At 34.7% G+C, this 14,111-nt stretch overlaps 1 protein-coding gene across 12 annotated transcripts in view; it reads right to left on the minus strand.

Annotated features, from left to right (window-relative positions):
- Positions 1-14,111, minus strand: part of ZRANB3 (zinc finger RANBP2-type containing 3) — a 240,770-nt gene that overhangs the window by 96,994 nt on the left and 129,665 nt on the right. For 9 of the 12 annotated variants that reach the window (XM_069067832.1, XM_069067826.1, XM_069067822.1 and 6 more), the window contains 2 exons: positions 4,141-4,260; positions 2,619-2,738 (listed from right to left, as the gene is read on the minus strand). The exons of 1 other annotated variant lie outside the window; for it this stretch is intronic. In XM_069067832.1, the coding sequence (XP_068923933.1) occupies positions 2,619-2,738; positions 4,141-4,260 (240 nt within the window). The remainder of the gene's footprint in view (positions 1-2,618; positions 2,739-4,140; positions 4,261-14,111) is intronic. 2 more of the 12 variants (XM_069067824.1, XM_069067825.1) reach the window with 2 other exon arrangements.

The raw sequence follows: 14,111 nt of genomic DNA on the forward strand, positions 1-14,111 counted from the left end.
GGGTGAAACGCACGCCGCGCTCTGAGCTGCACCCAATCAGAGCTGCAGCAGTGAGCGCGTCATCCTGTTCTTCCCCAGTGATTTGCTTGCTGGCACTATTGAAAGCAGTGCTGCGGAGGAGAGCTGAGGCAGGACAACATAAGCCCTCCCCTGAAAATAAGCCCTCTGGTGTTTTTCTTTCCAAAAAATTTAATAAGACAGTGTCTTATTATCGGGGAAACATGGTAGCAGTAATGCTTCTAGGTCTGTATCCCACAGAGATCATAAAAATGGGAAAAGGACCCACATGTACAAATATTTATAGCAGCTCTTTTTGTGGTGGCCAAGAATTGGAAATCAAGGGAATAATCATCAACTGGGGAATGGCTGAAAAGTTGTGGTATATGAATGTAATGGAATACTATTGTAAGTATAAGGATGAGATAGATAAGAAATGATGAGCAGGCAGACTTCAGAAAAACCTGGTAAGACTTGAATGAACTGATTTATGAGTGAAGTGAATGGAACCAGAAGAACATTGTACACAGTAATTGCCACAATAGGTGATGACTAATTTTGATAGACTTATCTCTTCTCAGCAAAGGAAGGATCTAAGAAAACTCCAAAAGATTCATGATGGAAAATGCTGTCCATTTTTCTATGAAAAAAAACTATGAAGTCTGAATGCAGATTGAAGCATATTATTTGCTCTCTGTTTTTGTTTGTTTCTGCTTTCTTGTGGTTTCTCCCATTCTTTATAATATAACTAATGTGAAAATAGGTTCAATATGAATGTATATGTACAGTCTATATCAAATTACATGCCTTTTCAGGGGAGGGGAGAAATGGGGAGAAAATTTGGAACTCAAAATCTTATGGAAGTGAATGTTGAAAACTAAAAATAAATAAATAAAATTTTAAAAAAAAGAATTTATGAAGAGGACTATTTCAGAGAAACCCAGGGAGACTTGTATGAACTGTATGAACAGAGTGAAGCGTACAGAATCAGGAGAACAATATACAAAAGGACAACAGTATTGAAAAGGCAAACAACTCTGAAAGACTTAAGGATTCTGATCAGCATAATCAGCATCCACAGTTTCCAATGACTAATGATGAAAGAGGCTACCCATCTCCTGATAGAGAGGTGAAAGGCTCAGAGTGAAAAACGAGACTTTATGTGGGAGGGAAAGATGGCAGATCTTTAAAACTGAATTTAAAAAACTAAAGAAAAAAGAACACACTTGCCAGATTTAATTTTTTTTTTAATAAACATCTGTGGTCAAGCCTGTTCTTACATTACTTGGTGTTTCTTTTTTACAGCATTCATACTCAATGAAAGCCACAAAGGAAAGAGGGACCTTTTCTAGTGAAAAGATTAAATTGATTTTGTATCATTTTTATTTACAACTAATTGATTTTGTCTTATAACAGCTTAAGTCATGGTTTCCTGTCTTTGAACTCTGTTCAGAATTCAACTGGTCTGTAATGGGTTAAGTTTAGAAATCCAACTCTTTTGCCAGTCACTGTTCTATTTTTGCCCCAAGGAATTTTGCTGACTCAGGGGGATGCAGCTAGCCATAAATCGAAGTAAGGCCTAATATCTTTACACTACCAAGTATCCTTCAAGGATGTGTGGTTTGCTATCCAAAGAAATCTGGGAAACTATCTTATAGACTAAAAAAAACCAACAAAAACAAATTTTAGTCACCGGAAGGAGGAGGATTGTTGCTAGCCCCCATTCCCAACTTCCAACCAATGATACTGTTCCCCACACTTCAGCTATGCAATGAATCACGGTGCCCTCAACCTCATCATGTCACCTACCCTGTTCTGTACTCCCCAAAACCTATCCTTTTGCTCAAGGTGTCTGGCTGGAAACTGAGGCAGCCATTGACTCTCTTATTCTCAGGATTTATGCCTTGTGAATAAAATGTTCTCTTGCTTGGAGAAAACATGCCTTGGTCTACATTTGTTGAATTTCACTTGCACTACTCGTATAGGGCTATGAGGCAATGCGGTCAGCCTCTACCTACTATTAGACAGTTTTGCTCTTTAATTGGTGCCATAACCATTTGATAACTGCACTTCCAAATAGAGAAGTATTATATTTTATCTATCCTAAAGATATGAGCCAATGTTACACACACATATGAATGATTTCTACATATTTATAAATTTCTGTTATTTACCAATTGTTAACCCCAATCCAAAAGATATACATAGTGATTTTGCCACAGTTGTCCACACTGACATCTTTTTATGGTGTTGACCTTTTTTTTAAATAACATGAATACTAACAATAGCTGTTGAAATTTATAGTCCTTAAAGATTTTCAATATGTTCAAATATCCATCACCTTACTTATCTTCACAAAACCTCCGTTTTAGACACTACATACAGAGTATCATTTCCATTTTACAAATGAGAGAACTAAAGGTGAAAAAGGTTAAGTGACTTGCTAAAAACACATGGCTAATGGGTGATGGACGCAGAATTCAAATACAGGTCTCCCCTGACTTTAAGTCCAATCTTCTTCCAGGGATTTGACGATGTTATTATTGTTTGCAACTGAAGAGCTATAGTAAGTTATTCTCCATTGCCAAATCATATTCTGTTACCTTCCCATTTTGTCTCACCTGGCCAGCAGCCTGAATGCTTAGGATAGCCACTCGAATATCAGGATCATTCTGAAACTGACTCACCAGAAAAATTCTTTCTGAAGAAGGAACACTTCCATCTATTCTAATGTAACGAACCTAAGGTTTACAAGGAAAATGGCAAAGTCAGGGCAAGTTCTTGTGGAGCTACATCAAATAATGAGAGCAACATTTTTCTAACACTTTAGAAACTTAACACAGTTCATAGTTAACATATAGTCAATGATTTTCTACATAGATGACTCCCAAATGTATACATTCAGCCAACTGCCTGCTGAACATCTCCATTTATGTCTGTTCTATAATCCAAGTCAACTTGCCAAAATGTTATTTCAAACTTAAACCTGCCCATTTTCCAAATTTCCCTATTTTTGACAAGAGTGCTAACATCTTCCCAGTGACATTCAGATTCATAATAATAGCATCTATTTTTTGACTCTTCATTCTTCATTAGCCCCCAAATCCAATCACTTAGTCTAAGTCTATTCTGGACTCTACTCTCTTTCACAATTCCCATGTTCAAATAATTGCAAAATTCTGTTGGTTTCACATGTACAACATTTCTCATTTCTCTCAACTCAGGCTGTCTGAACTTCTACAGCTCTACCCCAGCAGCCTTCTCATCACTGAAGAAGCCTTCGCCCCTTCCTGTGACCAATGAGCTCCTCCTTGGAACCACCATATGAGGAAGTGCCTAAACCAGTCATGTTCATTTACCTCTCAAATTCACTTCTGCCTCTCTGGTCCTCTCCATATTCACCCTAGAAATTTTCTCACTTTGGAAGATGCATCTGCCACCTCCCCTGATTCATGACATCCTTTCTGGAAACTCTATTTGAGAAGTGTTTAAGATAGCTATGCTCATGTCTCTCTCAGGTCTGCTCCAAAATTTATGGATTTCTGGACTAATCCACATTGCCCCTGTTCAGGTACCTCCCTCTCATGACCTTTCTCAGCTCGCTTTCATGTACTGTCTTCTCTCCTTAGAATGTCAACTCAGTGAGGGTAAAAACTGTCTTTATTTTTGCTTGAATGCTTAGCACAGTGCTTACCCAACATATAGTAAACACTTAACATATCTCATTCACTCTATCTATCTACCTATTTATCTTTCATCTCTTCCTCTATACTCAATCTACCATTATAGTGGGTTATACCTTAGCTATGGTCTCTATGACCTCATTTCTACCTTATATTTCAAAGAACAAGTCCACTGATGTGGCTGATCCCTTCTACAAAGCATTTCATAACCTCTCTACAACTTGGTAGGCAGTTTGAGGAGTGGCTGTAATTAAATGATTCACCATAAGAAGTCTAGCCTGGTGATAAGCCTCTGAATTTAGGACGGTCCTTGAATCACATACATTTATTTTGTCACTAGGCCCATAATTAAAGTCCTCCCAATTTGAAGAATTTCGATTTCCAATTAGCATAATTTTTCCATCATAAAATGTATGCATTAGAAGAATGTAAAAATAGTTTATGTGAAAATTAAACATACCTTGCTTTCTATAGCTGCTTCTGTACAGGCTTGGAGCATGCATAAATGATGGGCAAAAACTAGAAATTTTAGCGAATCATTCTGCAGCATCATTTTAATATAGTCCTTTGCTGCACCTGCCTAAATATAGAAGATAACATATAATTAATCTTATAAAAATTATTACAAAGAAAATCCAGTCATGTTTTCTAAAAGAAAAATGAAAAGTCTCTTGAGAAGTCAGGGATATTCTAAGAATTAATTTATGTGAACTTTATAATTGTTATATGCTCTTGTTAGCCTTTAAGTAGCATTGAGAAATGTAAAAATTGCACGTATGATATAAATCAATGCTTTTAGGGCCATATTGGTACAGTTCTTCAGAGAAACATGTGCACTGTATAAACAGTATTAGGGAAATGACTTGTTTTTAACTATAAGAAAATCAATTCAGAGAGAAAATTATGAGATTTTAAGTGGAGAAACCTAAAGATCACAGTTTCCACACAGTAAAGCTTTAAAGCAATGTGGCTTGTTCCACAAGCTATATCTTGTATTTCCAAATATTCTAAACATCAGAAATATGCAATCTAGACATATAATGCCTCAGAGAAGCATAATTAAATGCTCAGAAAACAAAAATTTTAATTTTTAAAATTCTAGCTACGTTGTCATTGCAAAAAGATTGACTTAAGTCAATAAACTAAGATTTGCTTAACTTTTTGTAGGTCAAAACCTGGGATTTCATTTATATAAGGAACTCCTCACATGGAAACTTCTTCCATTCATATAGACTAGCAACTCATCTGTAACCTGTAGCTTTGGATTTTTATATTTGCCTAAATAAATTTATTTTGATAGGTATTTATAAAGTACATTTCAAGTTTAAAAATTTAACCTTTAAGGCTATTTCCTTTACCTATTCAGGGACCCTTTTAATTTATGAAGGGGCCTCTGTTACCCCAGGTGCCTCAACAGTATCCTAGCTCTTCCCTAATACTGCTGTCCTCTCATCTTGCATCACTAAAACTAGTGTCTCCAGAATCCCTATCCTTGCTGCTCCTCCATTAAATCAGAGGGGTTCAAGAAGGTCAGGACCACCGCCAACACTATAAAATCACAGTTCAGCTACCTTTTAAGTTAAGTGGGTTAAATTTAAGGGTTAGTTTGGTAACATAATTTATAATGCTGTATTTAATGGAAAATGGGTTTCTCACTCCAAACAATTTACAAATTAGCCTTCAGAACACAAACTTACTGTAAGTTTCAAATTGCATATGTATATATGCATATTTCAAAGTATGTATGTTTTAATAAATATTATTACCTTTTGCTTTAGTTTTATTGATTTGTTGTACTATCACATTTAAAAAGTCATTTATGCAGGAATTTACTTTAAAAATGCACATCACGTGGAAAGGCAGATTCTGGTGATGATCAAATTCATTAATGCTAGTTTAGTGGCAAACCTAGGATGAATTATGTGAATTGCTACGAAGTAAAGAAAGCACAATCAGAAGAAAATTCTACACAGTGACAGCAATATTGTAACAATGATTAACTGTGAAAGACTTAACTACTCTGATCAATACAATGATCTAAGACAATTCCAAAGAATTCAAGATGAAAAATACTATCCACCTCCAGAAGAACTGATTAACTCTGAAGGAAGACTGAAGCATGTTTCTTTTCTTTCTTCCTTTCTTTCACAACATGGCTGATATGGAAATATATTTAGCATGATTTCACATGTATAATGGGTATCATATTGTTTGTGTTCTCAATGAATAGGGGAGGAATTAGAAAGGAGGGAATCTGAGACTCAAAATTTTTTTTTAAATGAATGATAAAAATATACTCTCTCCCCTACCCCAATCCCTTTTCAGCTTCTTTATGTGTGTTGTCTTCCCCCATTAGATTCTAAGCTCCTTGAAGGCTGGGGCTGTTTTTCTTTTTCTTATTTAAATCCCCAGTGCTTGGTAGAGTAACTGGCATAGAGGAGGCATTTAATAAATATGTCCTGCCTTGTATTGTAATACAAATATAGCATGTGACAGATCCTAAATACACCTGTGTATATGTATATTTATATAATCTGTTTGCATATAAAGATCTATATATAAAAACATCTATCCACAAGGATGACCTGAAAATTTTAAGGTATATAAATGTATGCTATTTCATATCACCACATGCAATTGTGTATTGCTTTATGAGTATGCTAGAGATATACTAGAGGGAAAGATGAAAAGAACTAGGAGGAACAGTTTACAATGAAGAAAGAATTCATCTGTATTTATTGCTGATCATTCAAACTAAACAGGTCTCAAACTTAATTTATTATTCTGTCCCCAAATTAGTTACTCCTCCTAAATTCCCTATTATTGTTCATACAAAATCATCGTTCTAGTTACTTAGTCTGAAGAGTTTAGCTATATTTGACTCTATTCTCTATAGCCATATTTAATTAGTGGTGTAGTCCCGTCAATTCTACCAGTGACATCTTTCACATATGTGCTCACCTTTCTATCATAACCATGATCTTGGATCATGACTTTATTATTTTCACCATGACTACAGCAATGTCTTCTTAACTGATCTCCCAGCTTCCATCCATCTAAAATACTAAGATAGGTTAATTTTCCTAAAATGAAGTTTTGATAATATACACAACTATTTTATTTATTTTTTTTACTTTTTTTTTTTTTTTTGCTTTTTAGAGGGGTTAAATGACTTTCTCAAAGTCACACAGCTAGTAAGTGTGTCAAGTGTCTGAGCCTGGATTTGAACTCAAGTCCTCCTGACTCCAGGGCAGGTGCTCTATTTGCTGTACCACCTAGCCACCCCAATATACACAACTACTAAAAAACTATCACTGGCTACATACTGCTATCCAAATAAAGTCCAGGTTCATTAGGGTAGAATTAAAAGCCTAACTTGGTCATAATTTATATTCTAGCCTTGTCTTTTAATATTCCTGGGAAAATGTTCCAAAAACATCACTTTCATGTTATGCTTCAGAACCTATTACAACCTGCAGCTGAATCTAAATTAATATATTCAAAAACTGTAAGAAATGGAAAGGTCCTTAGAGATCTATTCTAACCCACTCATTTTACAGATGAGGAAAGTAAGGTCTAGAGGAAACCAACTTAGATAATTTGCCCTAGTTCACAGAGTCAGTGGCAGACATCATCTTCAAAATTAACAATCCTGAATCCTGTCTCATTATGGACTAACTCAGAGGTTCCCAAGGTGGGCAATATCACCCCCTGGAGGGCAGCATAACCTCACATGTAACTGGGGGGAGTTGAATAAAAATAAGGGCGCAGTGGAAGCATAAGGAAAGAAGAGAAGATAGGAAAATTTGGAAAAACCATTCATACAGGTTTTACCGGTTGTGTAACATAGTTAGAACTGCAATGATTACCTTATTTTCCAAATAAACATACAAATGCATGTTATAACCTATCAGTGGGCAAGTCCACCCATAGGTCTTAACAAGCAAGTGATGGCAGGTAAGCATGTTGCACATAGTCAGGAAGTCCAGCATGCATGGGCAGGAATATGTACATGCAATGACTTGTTTACAAGACAATACTATATGGTTGGTTACATGATGCAATATTGCATCACCAAAATTTCAAAGCAGGAAAAAAACCTTTTTTTAAGATTTTTTTAAAATTAAAGTGGGCTTCTACTTATTTGTATTGTTAAAACGAGTTAACCTAAAATAGAAACTTTAGATTACTTGCAATAATAGAGATGAAAACTATTTCATTAAGGAAAAAGAATGAGGTAATTAAATATATAAATAATATAAATATAATTAAACATTTAAATAGAAATCCTATGTATATTAGGTTGATCTCTAAAATATCTACCCCATATCAGAATATCAGAGTATGAACCACACTATCAGAGTAGTTGCTGTGTATCATCAGTTCCACCTTTAAAGCAAAGACATCCTTTGGACAAATTGCTTTACTCTTTTTGTTGCAGCTTTCTGTTGGTTCTGGTGTAGATTCCATTTATGTCTTCAATCTTATGCTCTCCTTTGCTTTGTTTCTCAATAGAGCTTTCTTTTAGATCCTTTTTAGGCCACAGACAAAAGGTGAGATCAGATAATATACATATGGCTCCTGGAATTTTTTTGTACACCCAAAGGACAGGGATGACTTTATACAAGGAATGCTCAATATTGCCTCAGGCTTGACTGCACTGTACAACAGACTGCCCCACCCTGGTTCACCCAGGAAACAAAGATGTGTCATTTTTTAAAAAGTATTTTATATATTTTTTGAAATGATGCAAATTTCACAAAACCATTAAAGAAAGTAGATTTCTAGGGGGTGGTGCTCAGTAATTTTTTTGTTTTGAAAAGGGGGAAGTAGGTCAAACAAGTCTGGGAATCTCTGGACTAACTCAGACAGTTTAATTAATTTTCACTTACAGGCATGAGATACTCATACAGTCCAAAAACCAAATTCATCAACCACACATTCAAGCAACACCAGTCTTTTTGCCTGAATTCCCACCCCCACAGATAAGTGTCCTACCCATTTTCCAAAGGAAATTAAAGAATCTGATATATAGGAGAGAATGGAAGAGCCAAGAAGAGGTACAAAATGGCTGGCACTAACAGGTTGAGACCCTCTTAAAGAGAACAGTTATGAGAAGCTGCTAAATGACTAAGGCAACTGAGCAAGCTAGTATTATATTATGAAGAAATGGTAGGCCTTCTAATTCACAATAAGTAAGTCATTAATACAAGTAAAAGAGAGAGCAAAAGGAGTGATTTGCTATGAGTTATCCTTGGAAATTATCAATAAGAATGAGAGAGGAATTAAGATTTTGCTTTCTGCAAATATAGAGAGCAAGGACAATGTTGCAGTGACCTTCATCTTGGAGAAGGTCAATGTGCTAGAAGAATGCCTCTCTACTCTTCAGGTTAAAAGGGAGACTATAGTCTTCCTTGAAGGAAAAAAAGTAAGAAAGTATTTCAAAGGGGAAAATCAAACAATAAGCACTTACTAAAGTGCCTACTATGTGCCAGACAACATCCTAGGCACTAGGAATGCAAATACAAAGAATTAAACAGCAAATATAAAGAATTAAACAATCTATAGTCAAAGCTGCCTTAGTTTCTAACAGCGAGTAAAGAAGTACGACGATCAGACTTACTTCAATAATCTAGGTGAGAGGTGGCAAGAACCTCAATTAAGGTGCTAGATATGTAAGTAGAGATAAGGGATCGGATGCCAGAAACGCAGTGGTAGAAAAAGCAAGATCTGACAAATGACTGAGTCTGTAGAGTAAGGAAGAGAGAAGAGTCAAGGATAAAGGTGAGGTTATGATCTTGGATAACTAAAAGAATGATGATGCCAAGGGAAGGTTAGAAGAGGTGTATATTTAGGAATAAGACACTGAGTTCTATTTTGGACATAATGAGTTTGAAATGTCTCCTAGACATCTAGTTTGAAAAAAATTCCAACAGATAATGGTGGTATGGGCCAAGCTCAGGGAAGAGTTGAGGTCTGTATCTGTGAAGCATCTATACAGATGATAATTAAAGCTATTGGAGCTAATGTTTACCAAGAGACAGGCTTTAGGACTTTCATGTAAGGAGGGGCCCAGCACAGTCTTCTCCCTATTTCCCACCAGCTACTACTCTGCTTTTGTACTTATTTGTACTTTTTCATCATAATCCCATTCTGGTCACCTTTCTCCTCTGGTTACCACCTCCTCCTTCTGTCTCCTTTTCAGCTTCCTTTTGTGCGTTATCTTTCCCCATTAGATCGTGAGCTCTTTGAGGTCAGGGATTATCTTCTTATTTTGTTGGGAGGTTCTAATGAGATAATAACTGTAAAGCACATCGCACAGTGCCTGGCACACAATGTTATAAAAAGTTATCATTATAGAGTTTAGAAAAAGGAATGATTTAGGACAGGGATGTAGTGCCCTTAATGAGGATGGATAAAAAATATATTTACCTAGGGTCTCATGAATCTGATCAACAATTCTCTGAAACAAAAAAAGGGAGAGAGAAAACTGCCCAGATGTATCTTTCAAGCCAAATACCATCAAAAGCAGCAGGTATAATAAAATTAAAATGTCAGTAAGGAAGACCAGCAATTCACAGTAGACAATGTCCAGTTCAAATTCCAGCACTGCCACTGACTACCTGTGTGACAACCACTCTGGGTCTCACTTATCTCATCTGTAAAATGAAGGGGTTGGACTAGATCACGTTTAATGTCTCCTTCAGTTCTAAATCATGACCACAGAATAACAGCAGTAAAATTCATGGCCTCATATATTTATACATAAATACACAAAATATGAATGATAAATGAACTGAGTTCAGAACTCTAATGTAAGCAGGCAAAACTGACCTCATAAGCTATCACTGAAACTTAGTGAAATGGGATTCATGAATAGAGCAGGCACCTATAAGAAGAACATTACATATTGAGAGATACTCAAGTAAGGAAATCTAGCAACTGGAGGTGTAGGGAGGTAGAGGAGCGGGGAGAATGGTAATAGGCATGTAGACAAAGTGTTAGTGGAGGTAGAAAGAAAGGGATTATATTGTAAGTATATATCACAGACCACCTGATCAGGAGGAAGCAAGCTGAGGGTTAGGAAACGATACAAATCTGGTATGGAAGCATGATCTATTTGAAATGAGGGTCTTCAACTGCTTGGTCATTTGCTAGAAGTTTCTTTCTTCTAAAAGCAGAGTAAATTGTAATTTATTAATCTGCCTTAATAATAACTTCATTCTTTATAAGGTAGAGTAGGCAATCAGTGGAAGTGCTATTTTAGATCTCATTCTGACCAATAGGGAGAAACTGGATGCTGATGTAGTAAAAATGGATCTTCTCCATCACAGGCCTTTTCAGTGAAAAACTGGTCTGGGGCGGCAGCTTTTCCCATCTTTGTTGTCTTTTGCAGCATTGCTATTTTTTTCATGCAGCACACTGGAGATTTAGCTATCAGAGTTTAAATGTAATCTCTTCACTGTCATCAATGAGCAAAATAATGTGTCTAAGAAATAACAGATCTTTTCCATTTTTTGTTTGTTGTCTTCCTTCTAGGTTCATCTACAAATCATCTTGGAATGTCCTGCTTCAGTTGACTTGTCACACCAAGTTTTCTATGATTTCATTTTTTCCTCTACCACTTCTTTTTTATTTTATGAGTGGATACTGTATTGCATTCTTTCACAATCCATTAGAATGAATGTAATTTCCTAGGGAGTGTGGACTGTCTCATTCTTTGTAGTTGTATATGGAGTGCCTAGTGTAATGCTTGGCACATAGCAGGAGTTTAGTAAATGTTGTTTTGATAGATCTTCCTCTAATTACATGATAAATCAGATCAATATTGAAATGATATATCTTCTTACAGTATGTTCACTTGTTAGTCTTTGGGAAAGGAATTCACATTTTAGATTACCAACAATTATTGTTTAATAATATGTTATACATAGCATTAAAAGTATAACTTGTAAAAATAAGATTTCATTAAAATATCGGAATCTTCAGCCAACTTAACATATGGATCCCAAGTTCCCTGGATAGGCTCAATTTTATTCATGTTAACCCTCAAGGAAGTTCAACATGTAAGGAAATGACATTTTTCTCCCTCAAGAATCTGAGGTTTTTTTTTTGTTATGTGATGTTTTTCTTAATCCATCTTGATCATTTAAGTTGTACAGGAGAGGTTTATTATTTGTTTATTTATAGCATTATTATTTATTATTATAAGAAATATTGAGGGAAAAGTTGAAAGTTAATAACAATAAAACTAAAGATAAAATACATTAATAGCATTTTTACTCCTAAGATTTTGTAAAAGCACTTATTTTGCTATCTCTTCAGTAATCTTATGTGACAGATGCACACGTTTTCAGAAAAGAGAGCTGTTATATCTCTGTCGTAATTGCCAGAGTCTAGAACAGCTAATGTCTAATACTGTAAAAATATTGGCAAGACCAATAGTACTGTTAGGCTTCATCTGCCTGAAAGGTATTGTGAGGTAATATGGAAGAGAGGGAAAAAAAGATAATGAGATACAGAAATCTCCTTGGAGAACTAGAAAAATAGACTGGAAAGCCATTTATTTAGACTTTCAATAGACAATGCTGGCTGGAGGAAAGGAAAAGAAACAGATAATCCCAGAAGTCCTTTTCAGGTCTATGATTCTATAATGACAATTTATTATCATTGTTAAATTAGCCATATACATGAAAGCAAGACTTATTCAGTGATTCAGAATATGACAAGAAAAAGATTTTTCATATTCATTTAGTGCAATATTACAGAGAACATTATTCTTCTTTCATTAAATGCAATAAATAATGAAGATATTATTTCACTAGCAATTTAATTATTAAATAGAATTTTTGTTTTGGTTACTTATTATGTATTAATAACAGTTGCCATTAATAATATAATACGCTAAAATTTGCAAACCATAACATACCTCAACGGCAAATTTGATTTTTACAGCTCCAAGAGATCAGTACTATACCAGTACTATCCTCATTTTTCAGGTGAAGCATATCTTCAAAACAGATATCTCAAAAACTAGTACATTTTTTAGAAATTATATCTTTATACTTGAATATGTTTACCACATATGTAAAGAAACATTCTTCTTTCACAGACAACTTTCCCTATTTCCACTATTAATAATTTCCAAAATGAACTAAAAGCAGGTCTTGAATGAGATGTAGGTATTAAGATATGATGACATTATTAGGCTTAAAGTTATTTTTAATTTTTTTTTGCTTTTTGGAGGCGGAAAGGCAGGGTAACTGGGGTTAAGTGACTTGCCCAAGGTCACATAACTAGTAAGTGTTAAGTGTCTGAAGCCAAATTTGAACTCAGGTCCTCCTGACTCAGGGCCAGTGCTCTATTCACTGCGCAACCTAGCCACCCCTTCAAGTTATTTTAAAATTTATTAACATGAATTCATTCATTCAAAATTATTTAGGGCTTACTATATATGTTTGGAGCTTTGCTTAGTGCAGTCTGAAAAACAAAGATAAAGACAAGATCTCTGTCTCCATGCAGCTTATGTTTTATTAGAAATCATAATTAGATTCAACAGACTGATGAAGAGATTGAGAAGGGAGACAATCTCCAATCCATGAATAAACTGTGTTCCAAAAGTCTGCATAAAAATTGACTGAGGGTCAAAAAGAATTTTCCCAAAGAAACAATATGACCAAGGCCAAGACAAATAACCTATTTAATCCATCATGTGTAACTATTATAGTACAATGAGTTTTATACAACACAATCATCATATTACCTTGTGTTAAACTAGAGAATAAAGAAAAAGTTTCAGAAAGATTATTTGAGCAATCTAGGGGGAGAAAAAAAAACTATATAAAAAGTAATATAACTACTATACTTGAGCTTGCAATACTTGCTAACAGATAAAATATTTATAATTCAAAGAGAAAAAAAGGAGAAATCAGTAACTTGAATCATAATGGACAATTTTTCCCAATTAGGAAGTTTTCAGTTCATCTGGTATAACATATTGTTCATATATGCAAATTGCAGGCAGTATTTACAACCTCAGATTTACCTAAGACCACAACTAAATAAGGGAAATGTTATTTTGCTTTATAGTATGACAGTTTTAAATATTTGAATATGATTTTTATATCAATTCTAGTTATGCCAATCAAAAGAACATTTAAAAGTTGAAAAAACAAAGGAAGTAACATAGAAAACCTTCCAAAAGATACACCATGAAATTTTATGGTTCCTGTGATGATGCTATAATCATTATCAAACTAAAAGTATTAAATGATCTCTTGCTGTTAGGCTTCACAAGAGCAACTTGTTCCAATTTTTTGCAAACTTATTTTTTAAAACTAATAACCTTGACATAAATATATAGTAATATGTAAATATAGTAAAAATGTAAATAAATAAAAAAATAAAATAAATAGACTAGATCTGGAGTAC

The sequence above is a fragment of the Petaurus breviceps genome, unplaced genomic scaffold, assembly GCF_028583685.1.
Source record: "Petaurus breviceps papuanus isolate PSGF00001 unplaced genomic scaffold, PetGlider_PUasm1.0 90752, whole genome shotgun sequence".
Classification (NCBI taxonomy): Eukaryota; Metazoa; Chordata; class Mammalia; order Diprotodontia; family Petauridae; genus Petaurus; species Petaurus breviceps.